Source organism: Pestalotiopsis fici, assembly GCF_000516985.1.
Source record: "Pestalotiopsis fici W106-1 unplaced genomic scaffold PFICI_Scf_2, whole genome shotgun sequence".
NCBI classification, from domain to species: domain Eukaryota; kingdom Fungi; phylum Ascomycota; class Sordariomycetes; order Amphisphaeriales; family Sporocadaceae; genus Pestalotiopsis; species Pestalotiopsis fici.
In genome coordinates this window covers 342,945-363,154 of record NW_006917092.1, presented here as the reverse complement: position 1 = coordinate 363,154, position 20,210 = coordinate 342,945, and the positions used below count along the sequence as shown (strand labels likewise).

General features: G+C 49.9%; 7 protein-coding genes across 7 annotated transcripts; 3 read left to right on the top strand and 4 right to left on the bottom strand.

The window, feature by feature from the left end:
* Positions 1-398: 398 nt before the first annotated feature.
* On the bottom strand, positions 399-2,213 carry PFICI_02252 (uncharacterized protein; the record flags this gene model as incomplete). Its single annotated transcript, XM_007830833.1, has 7 exons — positions 399-535; positions 584-677; positions 740-1,149; positions 1,215-1,338; positions 1,394-1,622; positions 1,678-2,065; positions 2,114-2,213. 7 exons carry the CDS (start codon positions 2,211-2,213, stop codon positions 399-401), a joined length of 1,482 nt encoding a protein of 493 aa, XP_007829024.1.
* A 485-nt stretch (positions 2,214-2,698) lies between these two features.
* PFICI_02251 (uncharacterized protein) lies at positions 2,699-3,892 on the bottom strand (the record flags this gene model as incomplete). Its single annotated transcript, XM_007830832.1, has 1 exon — positions 2,699-3,892. The coding sequence occupies one exon, from the start codon at positions 3,890-3,892 to the stop codon at positions 2,699-2,701; it is 1,194 nt and encodes a 397-aa protein (XP_007829023.1).
* Positions 3,893-4,669: 777 nt separating this feature from the next.
* PFICI_02250 (uncharacterized protein) lies at positions 4,670-7,214 on the top strand (the record flags this gene model as incomplete). Its single annotated transcript, XM_007830831.1, has 8 exons — positions 4,670-4,728; positions 4,808-4,853; positions 5,021-5,152; positions 5,223-5,594; positions 5,660-5,722; positions 5,775-6,110; positions 6,161-6,604; positions 6,663-7,214. The coding sequence occupies 8 exons, from the start codon at positions 4,670-4,672 to the stop codon at positions 7,212-7,214; spliced, it is 2,004 nt and encodes a 667-aa protein (XP_007829022.1).
* A 107-nt stretch (positions 7,215-7,321) lies between these two features.
* On the bottom strand, positions 7,322-9,487 carry PFICI_02249 (uncharacterized protein; the record flags this gene model as incomplete). Its single annotated transcript, XM_007830830.1, has 3 exons — positions 7,322-8,371; positions 8,440-8,961; positions 9,026-9,487. 3 exons carry the CDS (start codon positions 9,485-9,487, stop codon positions 7,322-7,324), a joined length of 2,034 nt encoding a protein of 677 aa, XP_007829021.1.
* Positions 9,488-11,115: 1,628 nt separating this feature from the next.
* On the top strand, positions 11,116-12,198 carry PFICI_02248 (uncharacterized protein; the record flags this gene model as incomplete). The annotated part of the gene is made up of 1 exon (XM_007830829.1): positions 11,116-12,198. One exon carries the CDS (start codon positions 11,116-11,118, stop codon positions 12,196-12,198), a length of 1,083 nt encoding a protein of 360 aa, XP_007829020.1.
* Positions 12,199-12,487: 289 nt separating this feature from the next.
* On the bottom strand, positions 12,488-15,115 carry PFICI_02247 (uncharacterized protein; the record flags this gene model as incomplete). The annotated part of the gene is made up of 4 exons (XM_007830828.1): positions 12,488-12,968; positions 13,036-13,106; positions 13,165-14,930; positions 14,986-15,115. The coding sequence occupies 4 exons, from the start codon at positions 15,113-15,115 to the stop codon at positions 12,488-12,490; spliced, it is 2,448 nt and encodes an 815-aa protein (XP_007829019.1).
* Positions 15,116-16,250: 1,135 nt separating this feature from the next.
* On the top strand, positions 16,251-17,903 carry PFICI_02246 (uncharacterized protein; the record flags this gene model as incomplete). Its single annotated transcript, XM_007830827.1, has 1 exon — positions 16,251-17,903. The coding sequence occupies one exon, from the start codon at positions 16,251-16,253 to the stop codon at positions 17,901-17,903; it is 1,653 nt and encodes a 550-aa protein (XP_007829018.1).
* Between the last annotated feature and the right edge of the window lie 2,307 nt (positions 17,904-20,210).

Genomic DNA, 20,210 nt, shown 5'->3' with positions numbered 1-20,210 from the left:
AATCATGATACACGTTGCCAATGTATTTCATCAAATGAAGTCTTGGGTCGAGCCGGTCTCATTATCAATTACCAAGTTACAAGGGAAACTTGACCAAAGACTCGGCGTCATGTTCACCAAAAATCCGATACTCCTTACAACACGTCGCTGTGTCGGATGTGCATATGGTTATTCGATCAACTGCCTCGCCATTTGATAATAGATGGCGAATGCTAATTGCTATAATCTCACGTGTGCAGCACTTCTTGTCCTGGCTGTTGGTTATGGTTGAAAATTGTATATGTCTGGCCTCTGGGTGTATTCTTTATATATATTTGCGGCTGTAGTCACGCGGTCAAGTACATGAATAGCGCATAATTTGTATTCGATCAAAGCAACCAACCCAAACTGCAACTCCACTAAAGTCGAGCTCCCATGGCGACTGAGACTGCTTTAGTCACCAAGTACTCTTCAACCGCAACATCTTTGCCAGCTTCTTTGCCATAACCCGACTCCTTCATGCCCCCGAATGGCGACTCAGCCCCAGTGATAGCGCCTAGAATGTTTAGTCTCATTCATTAAGCTCAGTTACAAAGCTACTCACTTGTGTTTAACCCAATCATTCCCGCCTCTAGGTCGTCTAACAGTCTCCATGCGCGATCAAGATCTTTTGTGAAAAGATAAGAAGCCAGCCCCATCTATCGTCACAATGTTAGTCTCAGTCTTCAATTCAAGGTTAGTTCAGTTATCGGAGTTATACCGGTGTATCATTTGCTGCTTTGACAGCTTCGGCTTCAGTCTCAAATCTGTACAAGGCCAGTATGGGTGCAAATGACTCTTCGTGTGTGACACGCATAGATTTGGTTGCATTGGTGATGATTGTGGGTTGGAAAAAGAAGCCGGTACTGCCTGGTACTCGACCTCCCCCGAGCAAAATTGTGCCGCCATTCTGTTTTGCGTCCTCGACTTGCGCGCTCGCTCTCTCAAGGCTCTGTGGCGTGGTGACAGGCCCGAAAGTGGACGAGTTGGAGATGCCGTGGCCAGGAACAAACTTTGAGGTCATTTCTTTGCACAGGAGAGCAAAACTATCGTATACCCCCGACTGGACATAGACACGATTAGCACTAATGCAGGCTTGGCCAGCATTCCGCCATTTCAAGCTCATGAGTGCTGTTGAGACAAGCACGTGGTCAGATTCACCAATCAACCATAAACTGCAAGGTCTAGAAGCTCACCATTTGCTGCTTGTTCCAAATCCGCATCATCAAAAACAATAAACGGACAATTGCCGCCAAGCTCGAGGGTAACTTTCTTGAGGCCCTTGGCACACATCTCTGCTACGAGTTTTCCAACTCTCGTCTACGTCGGATTAGTTATATTTCAAGATGCATCACCCGAGCACTAAAAGACTTACTGATCCAGTGAACGTGATTTTCTTGACAAGCGGGTGACAGCAGAGCGCCTGACTCAACGCTGGTGTGTTTTCAAGGCTAGTGGTCAAGATATTCAAAACTCCTTTGGGAAATCCGGCCTCTTCGGCCAGAAAAGCTAAAGATAGCACAGAGAGTGGTGTCTCGGGAGATGGCTTGATGACCATTGTGCATCCAGCCGCCAAGGCAGCGCCAGCTTTTCGAGCGACCATTCTATTACATTGTCAGCAGCGGCAGACAGATTAGAAAAGATTACACAGAGTCCTACGCTATTGGAAAGTTCCATGGCACCAAGGCTCCAACCACGCCGATGGGTTGTTTAATTGTAAGTACTTTCTTGCCAGGGGCCGAAGAATCGAATACAGTCCCTTGTATTCTGTCTGCCTCTCCAGCAAACCAATACGAGGAGCTAATGGCATAGTCCACTTCGGCCAATGATTCAGCCATGGGCTTGCCAGTCTCGTACGTGATGATCTTGGCCAAGTCATCCGTGTTTTCTTTGATGAGCATGCTCCATTTCAACAAGAGCTGAGATCGAACTCGAGGGCTGAGTTTGCTGTATTTGAGGAACGCCTTTTGTGCTGCTTGCGCGGCACTATCGACGTCACTGGCATCGTTATCCGGAGCCGAAGCCCACTTCTTACCAGTACCAGGATCTAAACCTCAGTCAGTATGACATGAGCTATTCGGGAAAGAAGCCCTACCTATCACATTGAATTGTTTCCCTGATGCTGCTTCGACCCATTGCCCGTTGACCAATGACAGATCCTTGAACAATGAAGGCCGGCTCAGCTTGAACATCATATCAGTTGTACTGTTCAATTTGACGGTACCAGGAGTTTTTCTCTCCTTCCAGGGCTCACCTCAAATGGTAACGTTGATCCCATCGCTCTGTAGTGGGTATGATTGGATTCTGCTCTGCGAACTAAACCCCGATGCGAATACAAAGGACTGATATTAATCGGAGGACAACAAGAATCACGGGAATCTGCTTTTCATGTCAGGAACTCTTTATTCTACATACGAACCTACGATTCTTCTTCTTTACATGAGATGGAGCTGCCATACGGAGCTCGGCATCCTCGTCGGATCGGACGTGGTGCACCGACGGGCTCGGAGCATACTACTGCTATTGCGGGTCAACGAGAACCCACATTGCCGATTTGCTTCAGCTGTATTATATCTATCGACACATAGCAGCCACCCAAGATTGTCTCGTCCACCAAAGTAGATGCCAAGATAGCTCGATTTTCTTTTCGGCCTGTTTTTCTCGCATGATTTTGCTCAATTTAACACCACGCATGGTGCTGATTGTTGACCCAAGTTGGGTCTTCTTCACTTGCAGCGTTGTCTTCCTTGAACCAAAGCGCACATGCGACACTACTCTCATGCCGCTCAACCCATGTAGCTTGGATATCACTCTGCTCGAGAAGATTATGAACCAACGGGGAGGGCTCCCACAGTCTCACTTGGTCCAATTTCCATTCAGCCGCCTCGGCTTGGGCAGCCTGGATAACGGCTTTGAGCGCGGCCGCCTGCTCCATGTACGCCTCTATGAGTGGCGCTGGATTGTCTTCATGGGGCTTGTTGGCAGTGTCATCGCCTTCCACTACGAGACGGAGGATGTAAAGGACGTTTCCGTCATCCCCTTCCTTCTCTTTGGCATGATCAGGGTGTTCATAGTACCGATGCACCCATAGCGCCCAGACCTGCTTGCCGGGACTCCCAGCGATTGCCCCCTTCACCTCTGCCTTCTTACCAAAAATGTAATTGGTCACAAATTCTTCCTTTCGGATATGCCAGAGCATGTGATCCAGGCTTGGAAGCACGACTACACGACTTTGTTTTGTGCTAGGGCTTGCCATAGCCTCGTGGACCATGGCCTCATCTCTGAGGCAGAGGGATTCAAGGTTCGATTCAGCCACCGGCTGTGTCATCGCTGGTTTCTCCATCATGATAGACGGGAGGATAAAGTGCCCATTGCTAGAGTTTGGCATCCATCCCATTTTTGCATAGTACTCTTTTCCAATCTCCGAGTAAAGGACGCTACCAAAACTTTTGCCATGCTCGGCTTGCCATCCGCGCAGGACCTTGGACAATTCCTTCATGTGACGAATTCCATAGCCACGGCCACGATAAGCCGGAGGACTGAACACACTAGCAACGCCGTGAACGAGAACTTCCTCAATGTTGCCCTTGTCGTCGCTCATGAGGGCACGCTTTCGGAAGGTTTCACACGAGCAAAGCACCTGCCGCTGGTGAGGGGGCAGGTTTTTGTCGACGAGAACCCATGTGGTCATGCCTCCATCTTTGGCAAGCGGGACCGTTGTAAGGAACTCGGCCTCAGCGACATAGAGAGGTACGGTCAGTGAGTCCTTCCACAGGGCCGCGGTGCTGGACCAGATGTGGATGCATTCTTCCGAGGTGGGGTGAGTCAGGTGCAGACTAAGAGAATCGGACGCTGGAAGTTGGATTGTTGTCATTTGTTAATGATGAGAATGCCGATATCAAGCAATGCGGGTCCAACTGATGATTTGAAGCAATCACTTTGAAGAAGTTTTTGCCAACGAAGTATTGACGTCGATGATGCAAGACAGCCCAACCCAGCAAGCTGAAATGCGCCAATTCGCCAAAATATAGAAGCTCCACATTGATAAGTGACTTATCGGTGCAAGTATACTCCGTACTGGTATTGCGATACTTTGCCATTAGATCTACATATGAACTACCTAGGTATAGAAGATCACCAGCTTTCTAATAGGGCCTGATAGAATGATTGCTTTACTCTATGCCCTAAGTAAAGATTTGTTTCTCAAGTCATTCACTTTGTGCAGAAATGACTGGAATAGTACTGTATGTTGAGTATGGCACTTCAGGCATTGACACTTTCGGAGGACGCCGCGAATTTCGGGGCACCACTCCGAAGTAGCGCAGTCCTCATATTGGCGTCCCCGATGCAGCCCGATAGGTCGGTCTTCCACGAGATTGATGAACGAGACTTGAGAGAATACTACCAAATCATCACAGGGGTTTCCAGGAATACATGTTAGATATCTGACTCATACCGGAAAAACAGAAGCCCCGTCAGTTTATGTTTGAGCCTCGATCTACTTACGGGACTTTCCGTTGACAGGGCGCGAGTATTGCCCATCTCCAAGCACAGTGTGGGGGAGTCGACATTGAGCCCCGAGATCGCCTGGGCGCACTTGGAAGAGCAAGCCACCTTGAGGTATGCCAAATGTCCAACTCGGTAGACAAAGATGCACGCAAGAGGCACAAGTCATTGGCGTGTAGACGCTGCCGCCATAGAAAACAAAAGGTCAGTCAGCCATCAAGCTGTTGTTAACGCCAAGATAGGCTTTCAACCATCATGGGACTTGGCTAAACAACTGTGATAGTGCACCGAGAGGCGCCCGTGCGAGAACTGCACTCAGTCCGGATCCGGTAAGTTTCCAACCTTACAAGCCGGGGTTGCAGAGGCTCTCTAACAACTTTTTTTTCAGAATGTATTCCATCAGTATCTGCCCCAGCAAGGGCATCTTTGGAAAACAAGTTCGTCCCAATTCTCATATACTTGTATTATTTTTTGCCTCAAATGACTTACATGCCAGCCAAGTTATGTGCAAAGATTAGAAGAGCGGGTTGCTCAACTGGAATCGCTTATCCCGCAGGAGCGCCTTGATCATATCGATGCTGCCTTGCAGCAGGACCAGGATATGTCAGACTCAAGGCCTGAGATACAGGTAAGGAACAAACCTTGTCAGTCTGAAGTAGAATTTGCTTGGGGAGATACTTACATCAAAACTGATATAGCCTTCGATCAACAACCCCGCGCAATCCTTCCGTGCGCCGAGTCAATTCAGCTCACCTCTTCAAAATGATGTAGATATTGTCGGACCTTGGGCACAGACGCCATCAGAAAACGGCGGGCCGACTGACATTTTTGGCACTCTATCTGGCATCTACAGTCCACCCTTGCAGACGAGTTCTGAAGAAGCCGCACGTGAGCTTCCCGAGCTCGATACGGCAGCGGAGCAGTCCCTTATTCAAATATACTTTGACATGGCACAGTCACAATACCCTTTTCTGCTGAAACATGAGGTCATTAACTGGGCAGAGTCTTGGAGGACCGAGAAGGACACTTCGTCTTTGGTTTCAAAATGGAAAGGATTCTTTGTCTACATGGTTTGTTTCCTCATAATTATCACCATAGACATCAATTTGCCGGACTGACACCATTCATGCTGAAGGTGTATTCGATTGCACTTTTGATGACCAAGACTCGTGTTGATGGAACTACAAAATCTTCACAGGTAAGAGGTCCGTTTTTTCCATGAAATTCAAATCTAATAGCAAGTCATCTAGGCGTTTTATACCCATGCGACGTCAAAATATCTTCCATATCTTGTCAAATCTCCAAATCTGGTGCTTCGAGCCCAAGGCTTTCTTCTTCTCACGGTATATGCAATGCACATGCCGGTGCAGGATAGCATCATTGCCCTTTCTTCTTGGACGATCCGTTTTTGCATCATGGCACAGCTTCATCTTGTGGAAACAGAACCTCTTGGCTCGGACAGAGACTCATCTCTTCACGTGCAACATCGTCGCAGGATATTCTGGTGCTCCTACGCCATTGATCGAGCAGTTTGTAGCTCGTATGACTTTCCATTCTCCATACCAGACCATCACATTACAGTTCCAGTACGTCATGACCGACACAGTATCGAAATCGAGTTGCTGACTATTTGCAGTTTTACGGCAATATTAACGATGATCAATTGCTGCCGGCAATTGGTCATGCGCAGCTAACAGAATCTTTGCTGCCCACAAGTGTGTCATCGGCGCTTCATGTCCTGGCAAGTCGGCGTTTAGAGTCTGAAATCCAAGAGACTCTCCTGTCAAAAGACTTTGCCATGTCGTCTAGTCAAGCTTTTGCGTGGCGCACCCAGATGATGCAGAAGCTCCAAGCCTGGAACCGACAGTCCGAGGCCTTGTCGGAGCCTTCTCGAAAGGGATATGTGGGCCAAGGCTGGCTCAAGATGATATATTATTACGGCGTGGTGACTCTTTGGCGACCCGACAGGACCATTGCAAAGGGATCTGCGGGTGACTTGTCCGTTCGAGCTTGTTGCCAGGCTCTGCTTCTGTTTCGAAAGTTTCAAATGGCACGTGAGATTGCTCATCCTTGGCTTGGAGTAAGTTGTACTATCTGCTTTTTCCCTTATTTCATACTACTAAAATTATCCTTGCCAGCTATTGACACAATTCCAAATCGGAGTGACACTCCTATACTGTTTCTATGCAACACCAATCTCGCACTGGAAAGCATCCTACAAATGTGCAGACGTCTCGAGTGCTATCCGTGCTTGTTCCAGCACTCTGGCCATCCTCGCGGAGCGGTGGATTGAAGCGGAATGTGTCCGTGATATGTTTGAGATACTCGCGAGCGAAATCCCAATCGGCCAATCATGGGATAGGCCCGCGGTCATGGGAGACGCCGGGCGGGCGGCAATTGAAGAGAATTGGGAGAGGGTAGCCAAGATTGTGATACACCGCCCAACCCTGCGGATGATCCGTGAGATGGCTACGGAAGACTTTGTAGTCGACGGTCCCGAGGAGACGGGCGTCGAGATTCGTGCCTCCACCGCCACAAATCAAAACACTGCTGAAGAGGCCACAAATCTGATGCCGGGTATCGGACTACAGTGGCATGATTCATCCACTCCTTCGCTCGACTTTTACGGTAATATGGACACTGTAGCGAATCTCGAAGCTCTGTCTCCACATACATATTTTGACATGTAGGAGCCGACATGAATAAAAAAACCTTTTTTTTGATTTACTTTTTTTTTATATGCAGAAAATCTACTTCTCGAATGAAATGGTGATTTCAGTTCTGAATGAGAGAGTCCTCAGAGTTTAGGGGTGCAACAGCCTGCAGCATTCCCCGGTGACGTCTTGGCTGCGGTCTGCTGGTACTGCTCATACAGTATACTCTTGTTGATGCCTTGCGTGCTCTGCGGCACATCCAAGGCAGGATTCTGCTCAAAGAAGCCGCTGGGCTTGAGGCTGACAGTCATGGTCTCGCACGGCATGACGGGGTAGTCCTCGGGGCGGGGATTGTGCGTCAAGCTGATGGAATGCCACAGTACAATGTCCTCATTGTCCACCTTGTCCTGGCGGCCCGCCCAGGTGGCAACGTCGCCACGGCCAGGGGTGACACTCCCGACGGGCGCGTCCTCCTCGGGCAGGGACTGGTAGGTGTAGTCTCCTGCGGCATACAATTCATTGTCGCGGTGTGATGTGACCCAGTAAGGCTGGAGGGCATACTTGGCGCGCTTTCCGTGCCATGACTGGGGATGTGCCAAGAGCATCTGCTTTACCGGGCTGTGTATCGCGTATCCGATAGGTCTTCCAGTGACTCGATTGATGATTGAAGGGTTGATGATTTTGTGAACACGATTTGGCTGCGCCTCGGAGTACCCCGACGTGGCCATAGTCCTCTTTTCCGTAATGTATCCCACGCCGACCGGGTTATTCTCATCAAAAGGCATGGGGATGGAATCTTCCTCGACGAAACTGTTCTTGTCACCATCTAGCGCTGGGTCGATGCGCAGAGAAAAGACATGCTGGTGGTATGGCGCCATGACCCCGTCGTTGACATTGGTGCCCCATGGTACTTGGACGCCAGGGGCAATCGGTACGGTCGAAAGAATGCCAGTGGCTTGAATTCGATAGTGTAGAGCAGCGGCCTGGTCAAAGTGCCACATGAAAATGTACTCGTAGTTGCCGACAGTGATGATGGTCTGGAGGACAAGCACTCGCGATCTCACAATGGAGACTTGTCGAGTTGCGCCATCCGTGTGCTTCCAGCCGATGCCGTCGTCGATTTCATGCATACAAATGGCGTTTGGCTTTTCCACTGGCTCTCCATTTGAGTTGCTGAGTGTGAATGAAAAGTACTAGCACGTTTGTTAGTATACAAAGTGTAGGATCCACGCGAAACAACCTCCAAACGGGAGCCACTCACCTTGATCAGTCCTAGGCAGTCACAGCCCAATGCCAGGTTGTTGGCAGCGACTCCAGCGCCAATATCACCAACATCGAATACGCTCTTTCTCGAGTACGGGGTTCTGGGGTCACCGTACGGCACAAACATCTCGCTCAAGCTGAGGCGGTGGAATAACTGCCGGCCGGCATAGGTTACATCGTGCAACACCATACCTTCGCGCCAGTTGAAGCCAACCCTGAACCGCCACTTTTGCCAGTTCACCAAGTGCCCGTCCACGGTAAAGGAAGCGCCCTGGGGTTGGTGAACCGTGAGTGGCTTGAGGTCAGTTCTGGGCGGCTCAGAGTGAAGATCGTGATGCCATTCCTTGGACTTGTGCGGGATATACTTGAAGTCTGGTGTGACGCTGTGATCTGCTCCGACGGGAAGCTCAATGATGGTGACCAGCTCCTTGGTGACGTAGTCAATGACGGGAGAGAACGGGAGCGGATGGTCATAAGCGTTGGCTCCAGGGTGAGAGCCGTCTTTGGCATAAAGATAGCACTGCCCGAGGGTCAATATTTACAGTTTCACTCCAAAAAGACACATTGAGGACGTTGAAGCTTACCTGCGAGAGTCTCCTACCCATCTCCGCTGAATCGCGTCCATATGGCCATGTGTCACACACCACGACGAAGCTCTCCGGCAGCCCATAATTGCGTATCCGCTCAATCACTTGGGGATGGCTCAAGCACTTTTCGCGAACCTCGATGGCTTCATCCATATCGGCTTGGCCAAAGTATCGAGAATTCAGCTGCTCTGTGCCCTCCACTTTGCCTAAGTCCATGTCCACTGTCGTGTGGAAGAGATCCGCGGTGCCCCGATGATAATACAAGGACGACACTCGCCGTGGGGGCAAAGGCGCAGTTGTGCCATTTCTCTCGGCAGCAAGGAATTTCTTCAACTGTTCCTTTGGTGGCTCAATTAGTGTGATGTTTTTGAAGTGAATGTTCTTATCCGTGTTGATGCTTTTGATGATTTTGGCAGCAGCCGCTATCTCGGCTGGTGTCAGAGGGTCGAGAGGATGCATATTGGCTGATAAGATTATAATAATCCTTTGTCTCCAAAACAACCAAGATGGAAAACAATGTTGTAGCCTTTTGAAGGATATATACCGGAATCAAAGAAACATGAAAGTGTTGTGAGAACTACAAAAGTATATCTCGTCGTTGATATCATTGCCACCACGTAAGCAATGCATGTGCTAAGGTGCACCAACGGAGGGGTGCGCTGGGTGGGTATAAGCCAGCCCGATCGTCCGTCTTCATCGGAGTCTTGTCCGCTAAAGCATCGGGTATAAGGTGGCCGATGAGTGGAGATGTTGATTGGTCAATGGTCCGTGATAAGCTGTTCCACAGCCCATCGGACGTTACCATTTCGGCCAAAACTTTAGGATCATGCCTAATGGGAATTAATTACTTCTGTATATTGATCAATCAGTAGACGATTTCTTCTTTGTAAAAGTTGAACAAAAATGAAAGAGGGAGAAACTTCACTACGCGATTCGACATGGGGATCTCAAGTACTGTGTCGACGTAGTGTGGCTTGCAGCGATTGTTAAAGGAAGAAATACAAGAATTAAAAGAGGCCCTATCGAGCTTCCAGTGGCGCCGGCATCAACTACCTAGGTACAGTTCATCCAAAGACTATACGGCGCCGAGTGTGATCAGGTGCAAGGTGCGCTCATCGTTAGGTGCATGGGCTCTAACTAGAGAGATGATGCAGTGATATTCTTCAATATGACGACCTTGCTTGGGCAGCATCTGAAGTTTTAATTTCTTCAATGTTTGTTACCTAGGCGCGTATTGTTCTTGAGTCAATGCATGGAGAACAGATCGTTTGGGACATAATCTCCTCCCACTGCTGTGCTGAGTAGAACAAGATTCTTAATATTAGCATCAAGGAACGCAGATAGCCAGCACAAAGGTAGCATTTATAGCAGGCACTGCGCAATAGCAGTCGATGTATTGCAACTTGTTAGGGCTTCTCACAGCCACAGGAGAAAGCCATGTAAGTAGAGTAGGAAAGTATAACGAACCATAATATCCTTGGCACCAGAATGCTGTACACAGTACAGATTACATACACAGTAGTACAGCTGGTGACTCGTCTAAGCATGTGACTCAAGTCAAGAATTCCCCCACTTTCCAATCACTAAATTATTAGGCAGCCGCCCTTAGCTGTCCACAAAGGTCTTTGCCTCATATACTTGAAATGTGCATAGATGCGAGATTCAAATCTAATATTTATTCGATTTATTGGAGAAGTAATTACCTAACCTTAGGCACTATGATGCAGAACCGGATTTCCAGCAAGGGGCAAACATCATATGGTGCTACATAGGCTTTGTCTTGGACTTCTGCCTGTGATTCGCTGACATGGCGACGACTTGTCAGCCCCACCTACCGAATGGAGCATAGTGCCCGTCGATTGCCAACTTGCAACGTCATACCCACTCTAATCCCCAAACTGGGGAATGTCAAATGGACATCCTCCCCTTCTAAACACAAAGGCGCTACAGTTGTGAGCAATAGGCTTGTTTTTTCCTCCTACATCATGCCAGACATACCCCTTTCCTTCTATTTCCTCATACTAATTCTTTCCATCCACTACTTTTCAAGACGGACTACGCCGCAACCACAACGATCAACTTCAAACATGCCCCGTGTCATTAATCGCCGTGGAGGCCGCGTTATCCCCGGCCCAGGTCGTGGCGGCTTTCGTGGCGGCTTAATAGGAGGACGTGGAGGTTTTGGCGTACCACTCGTTCCTGTTGTAAATGATGGAAACGTGGAATATGTGACAGAAGAATCCTCCTCTTCGCCATCGAGGCCTGCAGAAGGGGGGTCCGATGGGGAGTTCGAACCTGATCTCGAGGACGTATTCCTCGTCAAGGACCTGCTCAAGCGCGCCGGAGATCTGCCCGATGAAATTGCACTCATGATACTGGACAGTGCCGAGTATTGGGCCTGCTCGTCTACTACCGTTGAATACGACAATCTCCAACGAGGAAGTCTGCATATTCGCGGCACCACAGGCGAGAACAAATTCCTGGTACGCAGTGAGCCCCTAGGCATGTCGCTATGGTCACCAGATGATCAGGAAGCGTGGCACTCGCAGGCTCGGCCACAAGAAATCAGAGAGGTTGTTTCGCGCGAGAAGCTGCACGAGTATGTGGACAAGCGTATTGATGCCGCGCTGGAGAGCCCATGCAGGAAGATTGTGTTCAAGATTACCAGTCACGATCAAGGCTGGGGTGGGAATATCGCAGACAAAGGCACTTTCAAGGGATCTTGGACATGGTTTGATGCCGGAATTGACCGTTTCACTTCCGAGCCCGAGTCTCTCAACGGCAAGGCGCCATCCGAGGGCAGCGGGGATGTCTCAGTCAGTTCACTGCGGCCCGTATGGCCGCCCATCAAGGAAGCTGATGATGGGTCTACCGTGTACGACCACGGTGTCCATGCAGCTCAAGATCATAAGATACAGGGCAATAAGACGGCAACTCGCGAGACTCAGCATCACACTGTCGAATGGAATTACGCAGATGATATCAATCCCGAACTTTCAGAGGCAGACAAACTGGAAGATATTGGTCGAGGTCGCGCAACTGGCAATGGCGAGTTTGTAAGAAACCTCAAACTGGGAGACATGGTCACCGTGTGGGGAAGAGCTCGGTTCGGAGGATGGGAGAATGTCGTGAAGAAGGTTGAATTGAAGATATATTGGAAGGCTGCCTAGTCTAATACCTGGCTTCGAATCAAGATTCCCAGCATCGCAGATTTCAGATAGCGTTATGATGAACACACACGATACATGATGAATGAGTGTTTTGGAAAATATTGTTGTGATAAAGAAACGTCGCAAATTCGCATTAGGAATGTCAAATGACTCCTTCAACGCATAATATCTTGGCAAAGAAAATATGAAAGTTTCCATACAGTCGGAGATCATAAATAGTCTACCAAGGTGTTATGCACATTCATAGACTTTCGATACCAATAAAGTAATCCTAAGAATGATTCTGTATCTAGATCACAAAATGTCCCGGGCTTGGCGGAACATCGCCCGTCTCCCACACTACCGGCTCGTCGCCGACGACAAACTCAATGGTCCCGCCGCCAACCATGACATCTTCGTGGTTGAACCAGTTGCGATCCCATTCCTGCCCGTTGATCTTGACCGACTGCACGTAAAACCCAGTCTGGCCCAATGTCTGGGCATTCCCGCCACTGGTGGTGATCCGCAGCGTCTCGTTGCCATTAATGGTCATGTTAATGTCGGTAAACCACGGCGACTCGAGCAGGTAGACGGGCTGGGTCACGATTGGGTAAAGGCCCAGCATCTGCCAGATGAGCCACGAGTTGAGGGCGCCGGCGTCGCTGTTGCCCGGAACGCCGTACAGGTCGTTGTGGAAGTACTGGTTTGCGAGCGCACGCGACTGGTTCACCGACTTGTACTGCTTGTTCAGGTAGTTATACAAGTACGGCGTCGCAAAATCTGGCTCGTTTCTGTTTTGGGACAGGGCTTAGCGGGTTTACTTCTTCTAGCATTGGCGAGACGATAATTAGAACATACCCGATATTCATGATCGTGGTGATACCAGCCCCATTGGCTGACAGATCTTGCTCGCTAGTGTTGGGTTGGAACTTTTGGTAATCCTTGCGTCAGCTTGAACTTTTTGCGTCATGACTAAGTTTGACTCACAATATAGTCCAACCTGCTCTCAAAGTCGGTTGCCCCTCCCATCTTCTCAATGAGAGTCTGAACATCGTGCGGAACAGTGAAGGAGTATTCCCATGGCGTTGCCTCATAGGAAATGGCCACCCACTCGCACCCATCGCAGAGAGCCGGATTGTAGCCCGTGGTATTGAAACTCCCATCCGAGAACCGGGGCGTCAAGAAGCCACTGAAGCCATGGCTCGTAACGTCCGGGTTCCAGGTCCGCTGCCATCCCGCCGAGCGGTTTAGATACTTTTCGACATCCCCTGGAGCACCCTCCCCAGCAGCAACAACGCTCAAAGCGTAATCATTGAGCGAGTACTCGACCGATCTTGAAATACAGCGCGTATTGTGGTCGACCGAGACATAACCCAAATTCTTCCAGTCATCAAGTGCGCCACGACCCTCCTTGACGCTCGCGCTGGGATCGTCGTAGCTGTACGTATTGTACGGCGTCACTTCGGCATCTTTTTGCATGGCGAGGTATCCCGCTGTCCAGTTAATGTCGCCGCGCAGGCCCTTGACGTAGGCGTCGGCCAGCACGTTGTCGGCGTTGCTGCCGCCTTGTACGAGACCATTCCAATTGCCTGACCGCCCATCGGGCATGTAACCTTCGTAGCGCCAAATGTCGATGAGGGAGCGGATCTGACTCTCATACGCCTCTGGTTGGATGAGGTGGTACAGGCTCACAGTGCATCGAAAGGTATCCCACAGAGTATAAAAGTCATCCCAAGACGGTTCGCCAGAGTCCCAGAGCGGGTTCTCACCTGTCCGATCCGAGGGCATTAGGTGCATGAAGTAGAGAGAGGAGTAGAGGAGGATCAGGTTCGTCGTGTTTGCTGAATCGTCTGTCGGAACTTGGATCCGACTGAATACGTCTTCATTCCACTCCTTTACTGCAGCGTCGACAGTATCATTCAGATTCCATGACGGAATCTCGTTATCTTTGAATTGACAAGCCTTCTCAACCGAGATGAATGAAATGCCGATTCGTGATTTGACCTGAGAGTCTGCCTCTGAATCCCAACTGAAGACGGCGCCAACCCGATCATTCAGTGGCCCCGATGTCTCTTTGTTTGTGTCGTTGGAGCTGAAGATTGCTTGTCCCGGAGGCTCGTTACTAAAGGTGTGATACCTCTGCATTGGATCTGTATTCCTTCCACGGAAAGTTCGTGCCTGGTCTGGCGTGGACTCGAACTCGCCACAGAAAAACACAGTAAACGGTGCACCTTCGTTCCAACCACCACCATAAGTACCGTGCCCGGTATAAGTGTTTCCGTCCACCTCAATCTCTCCCCCAAGGAAGACCTGCACGCTATACCCGCCGTGCTCGCTAGGGAGGTAGTGCGACACATCGACTAAGACGTGCTTCTCGCCTGCGGGAAAGGTGTACTGCAATATGCCCGAATGCCGGGACGCCGACAGCTCCACGGTGACGCCACTCTCGAATTGTGTCTTGTAGTATCCCACGCGGGCCGTATCTTCCCCGGTTCGATTCTGCCAATACGTCCGGTTGTCCAGGATGTTGACTGGTTCGTCTATGGTTGTGAGTGGCATCTGGCTGATGACGCCGTATTTTGGTGCGCCTCCAGTACCGCTCTCATGCATCATGGAGAGGCCCGTCACGGTGCCCTCGGGTGTCCACCCGCCATTGATGGTCGAGTAGCTGATGTTTTGCTCATACGTATCTATCCCCAACTTGACAACGCCAAATGGGAGGGCGCCGCCCACAAAAATGTCGCCGCCGCCAACTACAAGTCTAGTTGAGTCCTGATCTTTCATACGATCGAGTTTGAGGAAACCTACAAGCAAGACCATCAAACGGCCCGGAACCTCCAATCAATGGGTTTACGTATTGCGAGTAATCCGTTCCCTGAGCCGCTGCACGCCATAGCAGAGGCAAGATCAGGCCATTGATGGCATTATGAACCTTCATGATGCAATCTGCGGCCGGCGATTGGTATACTCCAACCAGAGTGCTGCAACAGAGTAACCCTTTCAACAAAAGTTACCCTTTTAGGTGCAAATGTTGCCAGTGTTGTTAGTTTACATGTCCCTCGTTCATCGCGCGCTGCACCTTTATATGAGCAAGGGATTCCCGGGGAAGAGCTTCTCCGCATCCAACGAAGTTGGTCTGTCTGTCCATGTCGCTTGTGCATCACGATGCATGGTGATCTGCGGGGTATCCTGAACATTGTTACCATCGCAGCGACAATGCAAAGAAAAAATGTGCTGCAGGTTTGACCAAGATTCATGTGACCTTGAAGGCTCTTTACCCCGCAAGACTTCTCCATCGCATGCGGCTCTGTCTATGAATGAATACGAACAGAACCAGCCCCTTGCTGCAGTTTGCTACTGTAGTTGAGTGCACGTACTGCGTTCATGATATCATCCCGAAGCTTAAGAGCAACGGGAGTTGCCAACTTCTCGGCTCCGTGACCCCCGTCATCCCCGACATCGTTCCAATGGACTTGTGCGCATTCAAGATCCACCACTCTATAAACAAACAAACACTGCAACCTTGTACTACAAACAACTTCGCTCGTAGGCGATTGGAATACTCGCAACTCAACCTGTCCTTGAATTGGCGGCATTGACGACCTCGTTTTCTTGCTGTTCTACAGATATGATCACAACAACTGATCAGTCATAGAAAAGGTGAGACACGAGCGACGACAAGAGTCCGAAGATGAAATTTCATGATCGCGGACCCCACCACGAACTGAAGCTCATTGCCGTGTAAACAAGTGTTGGTCGTACTTTGATGTTGCCTAGAGAAATGGATCAGACCAGAGGCTCTGCTGGAGAATAGCGGGGATCGCAATGCAGACGCCTAAAATTTCAGAAGTGGCCCAGGCACGCCAAATAGCGGCCGCCAGGTAAATAAGCCCCCTCAACATGATGGCTGAGTAGGCGTGAACTTGAAGAAACTATGTTTCGATTGACGAAGGACCGAACGTGTTCTTTTTGAACACAACTCAAGTGTAATTGTCCGTCAAATCACTACTTTACTTCCATCGGATCTTGCCTCCGCCTAGGAAATATCTGTTCTAGAACAAAACAAGGCAACCATGTCGCCAATACTACCTGCTGATATTTACTGCCATATACTCGACTACGTCGATCAGAAGACGGCCGTCAACTGCCGGTTGCTGAACGTATTTGTGTTGCCAATTGCGACAACTTATGCATTTCGTCACATTCGCATCGAAGCTTGGCATGAGAACCGCAACTTCATCAATGTCGCCACGTCCCCTATAAAGCACCACGTTCGCGAGATCACCATTGATACGTGGGCCGGACCTGACCGTAAAGGTCAAGCTACCTCGGACCACAAGTTGCCTCGAAACCTCTCTCAACCCTTGTTGTACCTGCGGCACTTCCGGGATATCAAGACCCTCAACATCAGATTCGACAGGCGGTGTGGCCGTGAGAGTAGACGTGGAGAGCCGCGCATAGATCAAGACTATGACTTCCGGTTCAAGGTCCTCGATATTGCATTTCAGTATCTTGCGGGGACGCGGTCCGCGGGATGGGAAGAAGAGCCCAAGACTTCCGTCGACTGTGGACCTGTCGAGATCAAGACTTTGACGATAGCCAATCTCGCAGACTACAACGACGAGAGGCTGACGAAATCGGAGGCATTCAAGCAGGTCATGTCATCCGCCAGTCTGACTGACGTGAGGCTTCTTGGGACGACGGGGGACAGCACAGCAAGTCTCGAGGACAACATCTGGCTCCCTGAAAAGCACGACTTTTTTGAGACCATTCCCTCCACTTGGCTGTGTCCACCCGTGGCTCAGAATCTTCGGGTTCTGTCCTTGTTCTTCCGCGACTACTGGGGCTGGAACCCGAAGATGGACTTTAGAAGTATCAATCCGGTCAGTGGTCTCAAAACCGGGCTGCCAAACCTACGCGTTCTTGCTCTAGGTAACTATGTCTTCAGCCACGAGTGGCAGGTCGACTGGATCGCCTCGGTCGGGGAGCGCAATGGACGTGGGGGACTGCAGGAGCTATATCTTGACGACTGCCCAATCATGTGGCAAGCACGCACTCTGGAGCCCTTGGACGAGTCAGAAACCGTGATCGAGCTACCTGATGGCAAAAGCCTCAGTTTCTCCAACGCCGGCTACCCTTCCAAAGACGTCATGTCATCGCCGGATCCAGTGTGGAATCCCACCAAATTCAGTTATCACCTTCGTTGGAAACAGATACTTGACCATTGGCAGGAACATATGATGGGTTTGCAGGTGTTTAGTATGGGTCATGGGCCATGGGATGGGGAAGCAGCTGAGCTCATGATGCTTCCTAGCTCTCCCGAAACCTCGTCGTTGGTCCCTAAACTACGCCCCAACGCTCCCGGATGGAGAGAAGAGATTGAGGAAATCCGGAAGCTACGCGAATACCGTGAGCATCCGGCACTGGATACCATGCATCTCAACTACGCTTGTCCCAGTCCTAGCGACATGCGCGACAGTGGTGACAGGTCTCGCTACTATAACGGAGTCGGGTTGGCCCATGAGCGCCCATGCATCCTGCAGTACGTCCACTTCGATATCGGAGTCGGACCTACCCCATGGATTGAGCGAGATAACGCGAGGACATGGTTTGAAGATGGGAATATGGAGGCATATGAGGTTGCCAGAAGAGAGGATGAGGCATCGTATGAAACCCTGCAAGCTGCCGTTGCGCAAAGAAACCTACCTCCCCGTTCCCATGCGTAATTTCAGTCACGTTTGATAAAGGAGATGGAAGAGGCCTCTGGAGATCTGGATGCCCAAAATCGCATGGGTCAAAACGACTCGGCACGATATATCAATCAGTCTTATCGGTAGATCTTCTCGCAAGCGCTGTTTCCTGGCGTTTTGTCTAGTAACTCACATTGTTCCGATCAGCTCTCAGGTTGACTTACAAGATTGATATTTTCAATATTGGAGGCGGAAATAATAACTTAGAGATAGGCTCTTATAGCTGCCAATAAGACAACGATAAACGATCAGGGGATATTGATCTTTAGCGATGAAAGCCTACCTAGACAGACCGGTGGCCCTGGAGAGGAAAACGTCAATTAATTTAGTAAATTCCCGGGATGAGTAGCATTCACAATCTCCACGTTTATGCGTTTGACGTGCTCGATGCCGCCCTTTTCCATAAGCCATTTTGCTTCCCGACGGAAGCGCAAAGCATGCCCAGGTTCGTCAGCCCCCCACCCATCCATTGCCCCGTACCGAGATTATCGCGATGCAAGGCACCAGGGGTGAGTTCAAAAGGCAGGCAACGCCAGAGCTGACAATAGCGCCACCCGTACGTAGATGGCGGCCGATCCAAGAATTGTGCCGAGTGATATCCTTTTGGTGATGTTTGCCGGTTGGCCCTGATAGTACGAGCTGAGTGGTGCTGGCCAATGTGCGTTCGAAATGCCCATTCAGCCAGCCGGAGCGTGGCGCAGTAAGCAAGTTGATCGCTAGCCAGCGCGCCAGGTCTGATGAGGAAAGATGGGAACTAGATGCCCATCAATCACTACGCGGAATAATGAAGTAATCAAGTCCTAGGCCAACTGGGTACTTGATAACATCTCGACTCTTTTGAGTTTGCAATTCTCGGCATTTGAGCTTTCAACGTAAGGATAGTGCACTCGGGTTGGGTTCATTACATTAGTTGGCGATTGCTAATGCTTAACAACTTGACCCATGCCGTTGCGGGTTGCAGCGCAGGATTGGCAGCTAAAGTTTTGGCAGTAGTAACCCAACCGCCGACGAATTAGAGCCGCAAAATGCGGAGGTTTAATGGCTCCGTTTTGGGCAAGTGGCCCCTCAGCAACTCATCCAATTCCCAGGTTCTTTCCCATGGAGAACTTTCGGCATATACCAATCAAATGCAGTGGTGGTGGGTATTTCCAGCCACCCCTCCAACAAGTCCATCAAGCCCTGCGTTGCCTGTCATTCTGTCGTGCTTGGTTCTTTGCATGGTCGCTTACTAGTAAATTGGGCATTATGTGCACAGGATGATGTTCTCTGGTTTCTGCTTTGTGCAGCTATGCGCGCCTCATTCGAGGTCATACACCGGTCTGAAGAACCGAAGGCCAGGAGGATCCAATACACAGATGTCATTAATATACGTAGTAATGTAATACCCTGGGTCAGACTAGATCAAGACTGAGGGTGATATCATTGCTGCATGCAAGACATGCCGGGTTTTCTGCAATCAGAAAGATTGCTCATTTCATAGCCGTCGCTCTGGCACTTTGACTGCGAGGGGCATGAGGCCTACAAGTAAGGTTGTATTGGCAATCCACTCGGATCAAGTCCGTCACAAATTGGCGCCTGTTGCTATCATTGCTCCCATCATCTCCATACATCACTCGTGGTGAAATGGGAATCAAAATGTTTCCATAATGCTCACAGGGGCCCCTATAGCAATTGACTTTGTCAGTGAACCTTGCAGCAGACGTTGTCGCCATACGCCACATTCCGTGTTACAAGTACACAGAGTATCAGGTTCAAGAATTAGTGGTCCAGCACAACTTACGATACGACCGCTTTGGTAGTTTGTACTGTACGCCTCTCATCGATGGGCATCAAGAAAGTGTGATTAGAGCACCGAGCGGCCTCGACTCTCGGCTATGTAGTGAATTCCTGGAGAGGAAAGAAAAAACTGGAGAAAAGCGGAGGAGCATCCACAAGCGTCGATCTATACGATGGATTTATGGATGCGATTTTCTTGGAGCGTGGAGCTCTCCATTCGGAGAATCACAGCACTCTCCACCCAGCAACAGAGGCGTCCAGTTCTATCTGCCTGCATGGCAAACATGTGTCGACAACTTCAACATCTCGTACTCTGTACAATCCCATGTGGTGGTGGTGTTCCATAATGCAGTACTACTGTATGTAGGGACACGAAATAAGAAATCCAACCTCTGCGGGAGCACCACAAACCTTAAAAACAGATTGGCATCTGTGGACTTTTTCGCTTTGGTTAGGCCGTTGGTTGTTGCGAGCGCCAAGTAGACTCAATCTGAGTGCAACCGACAT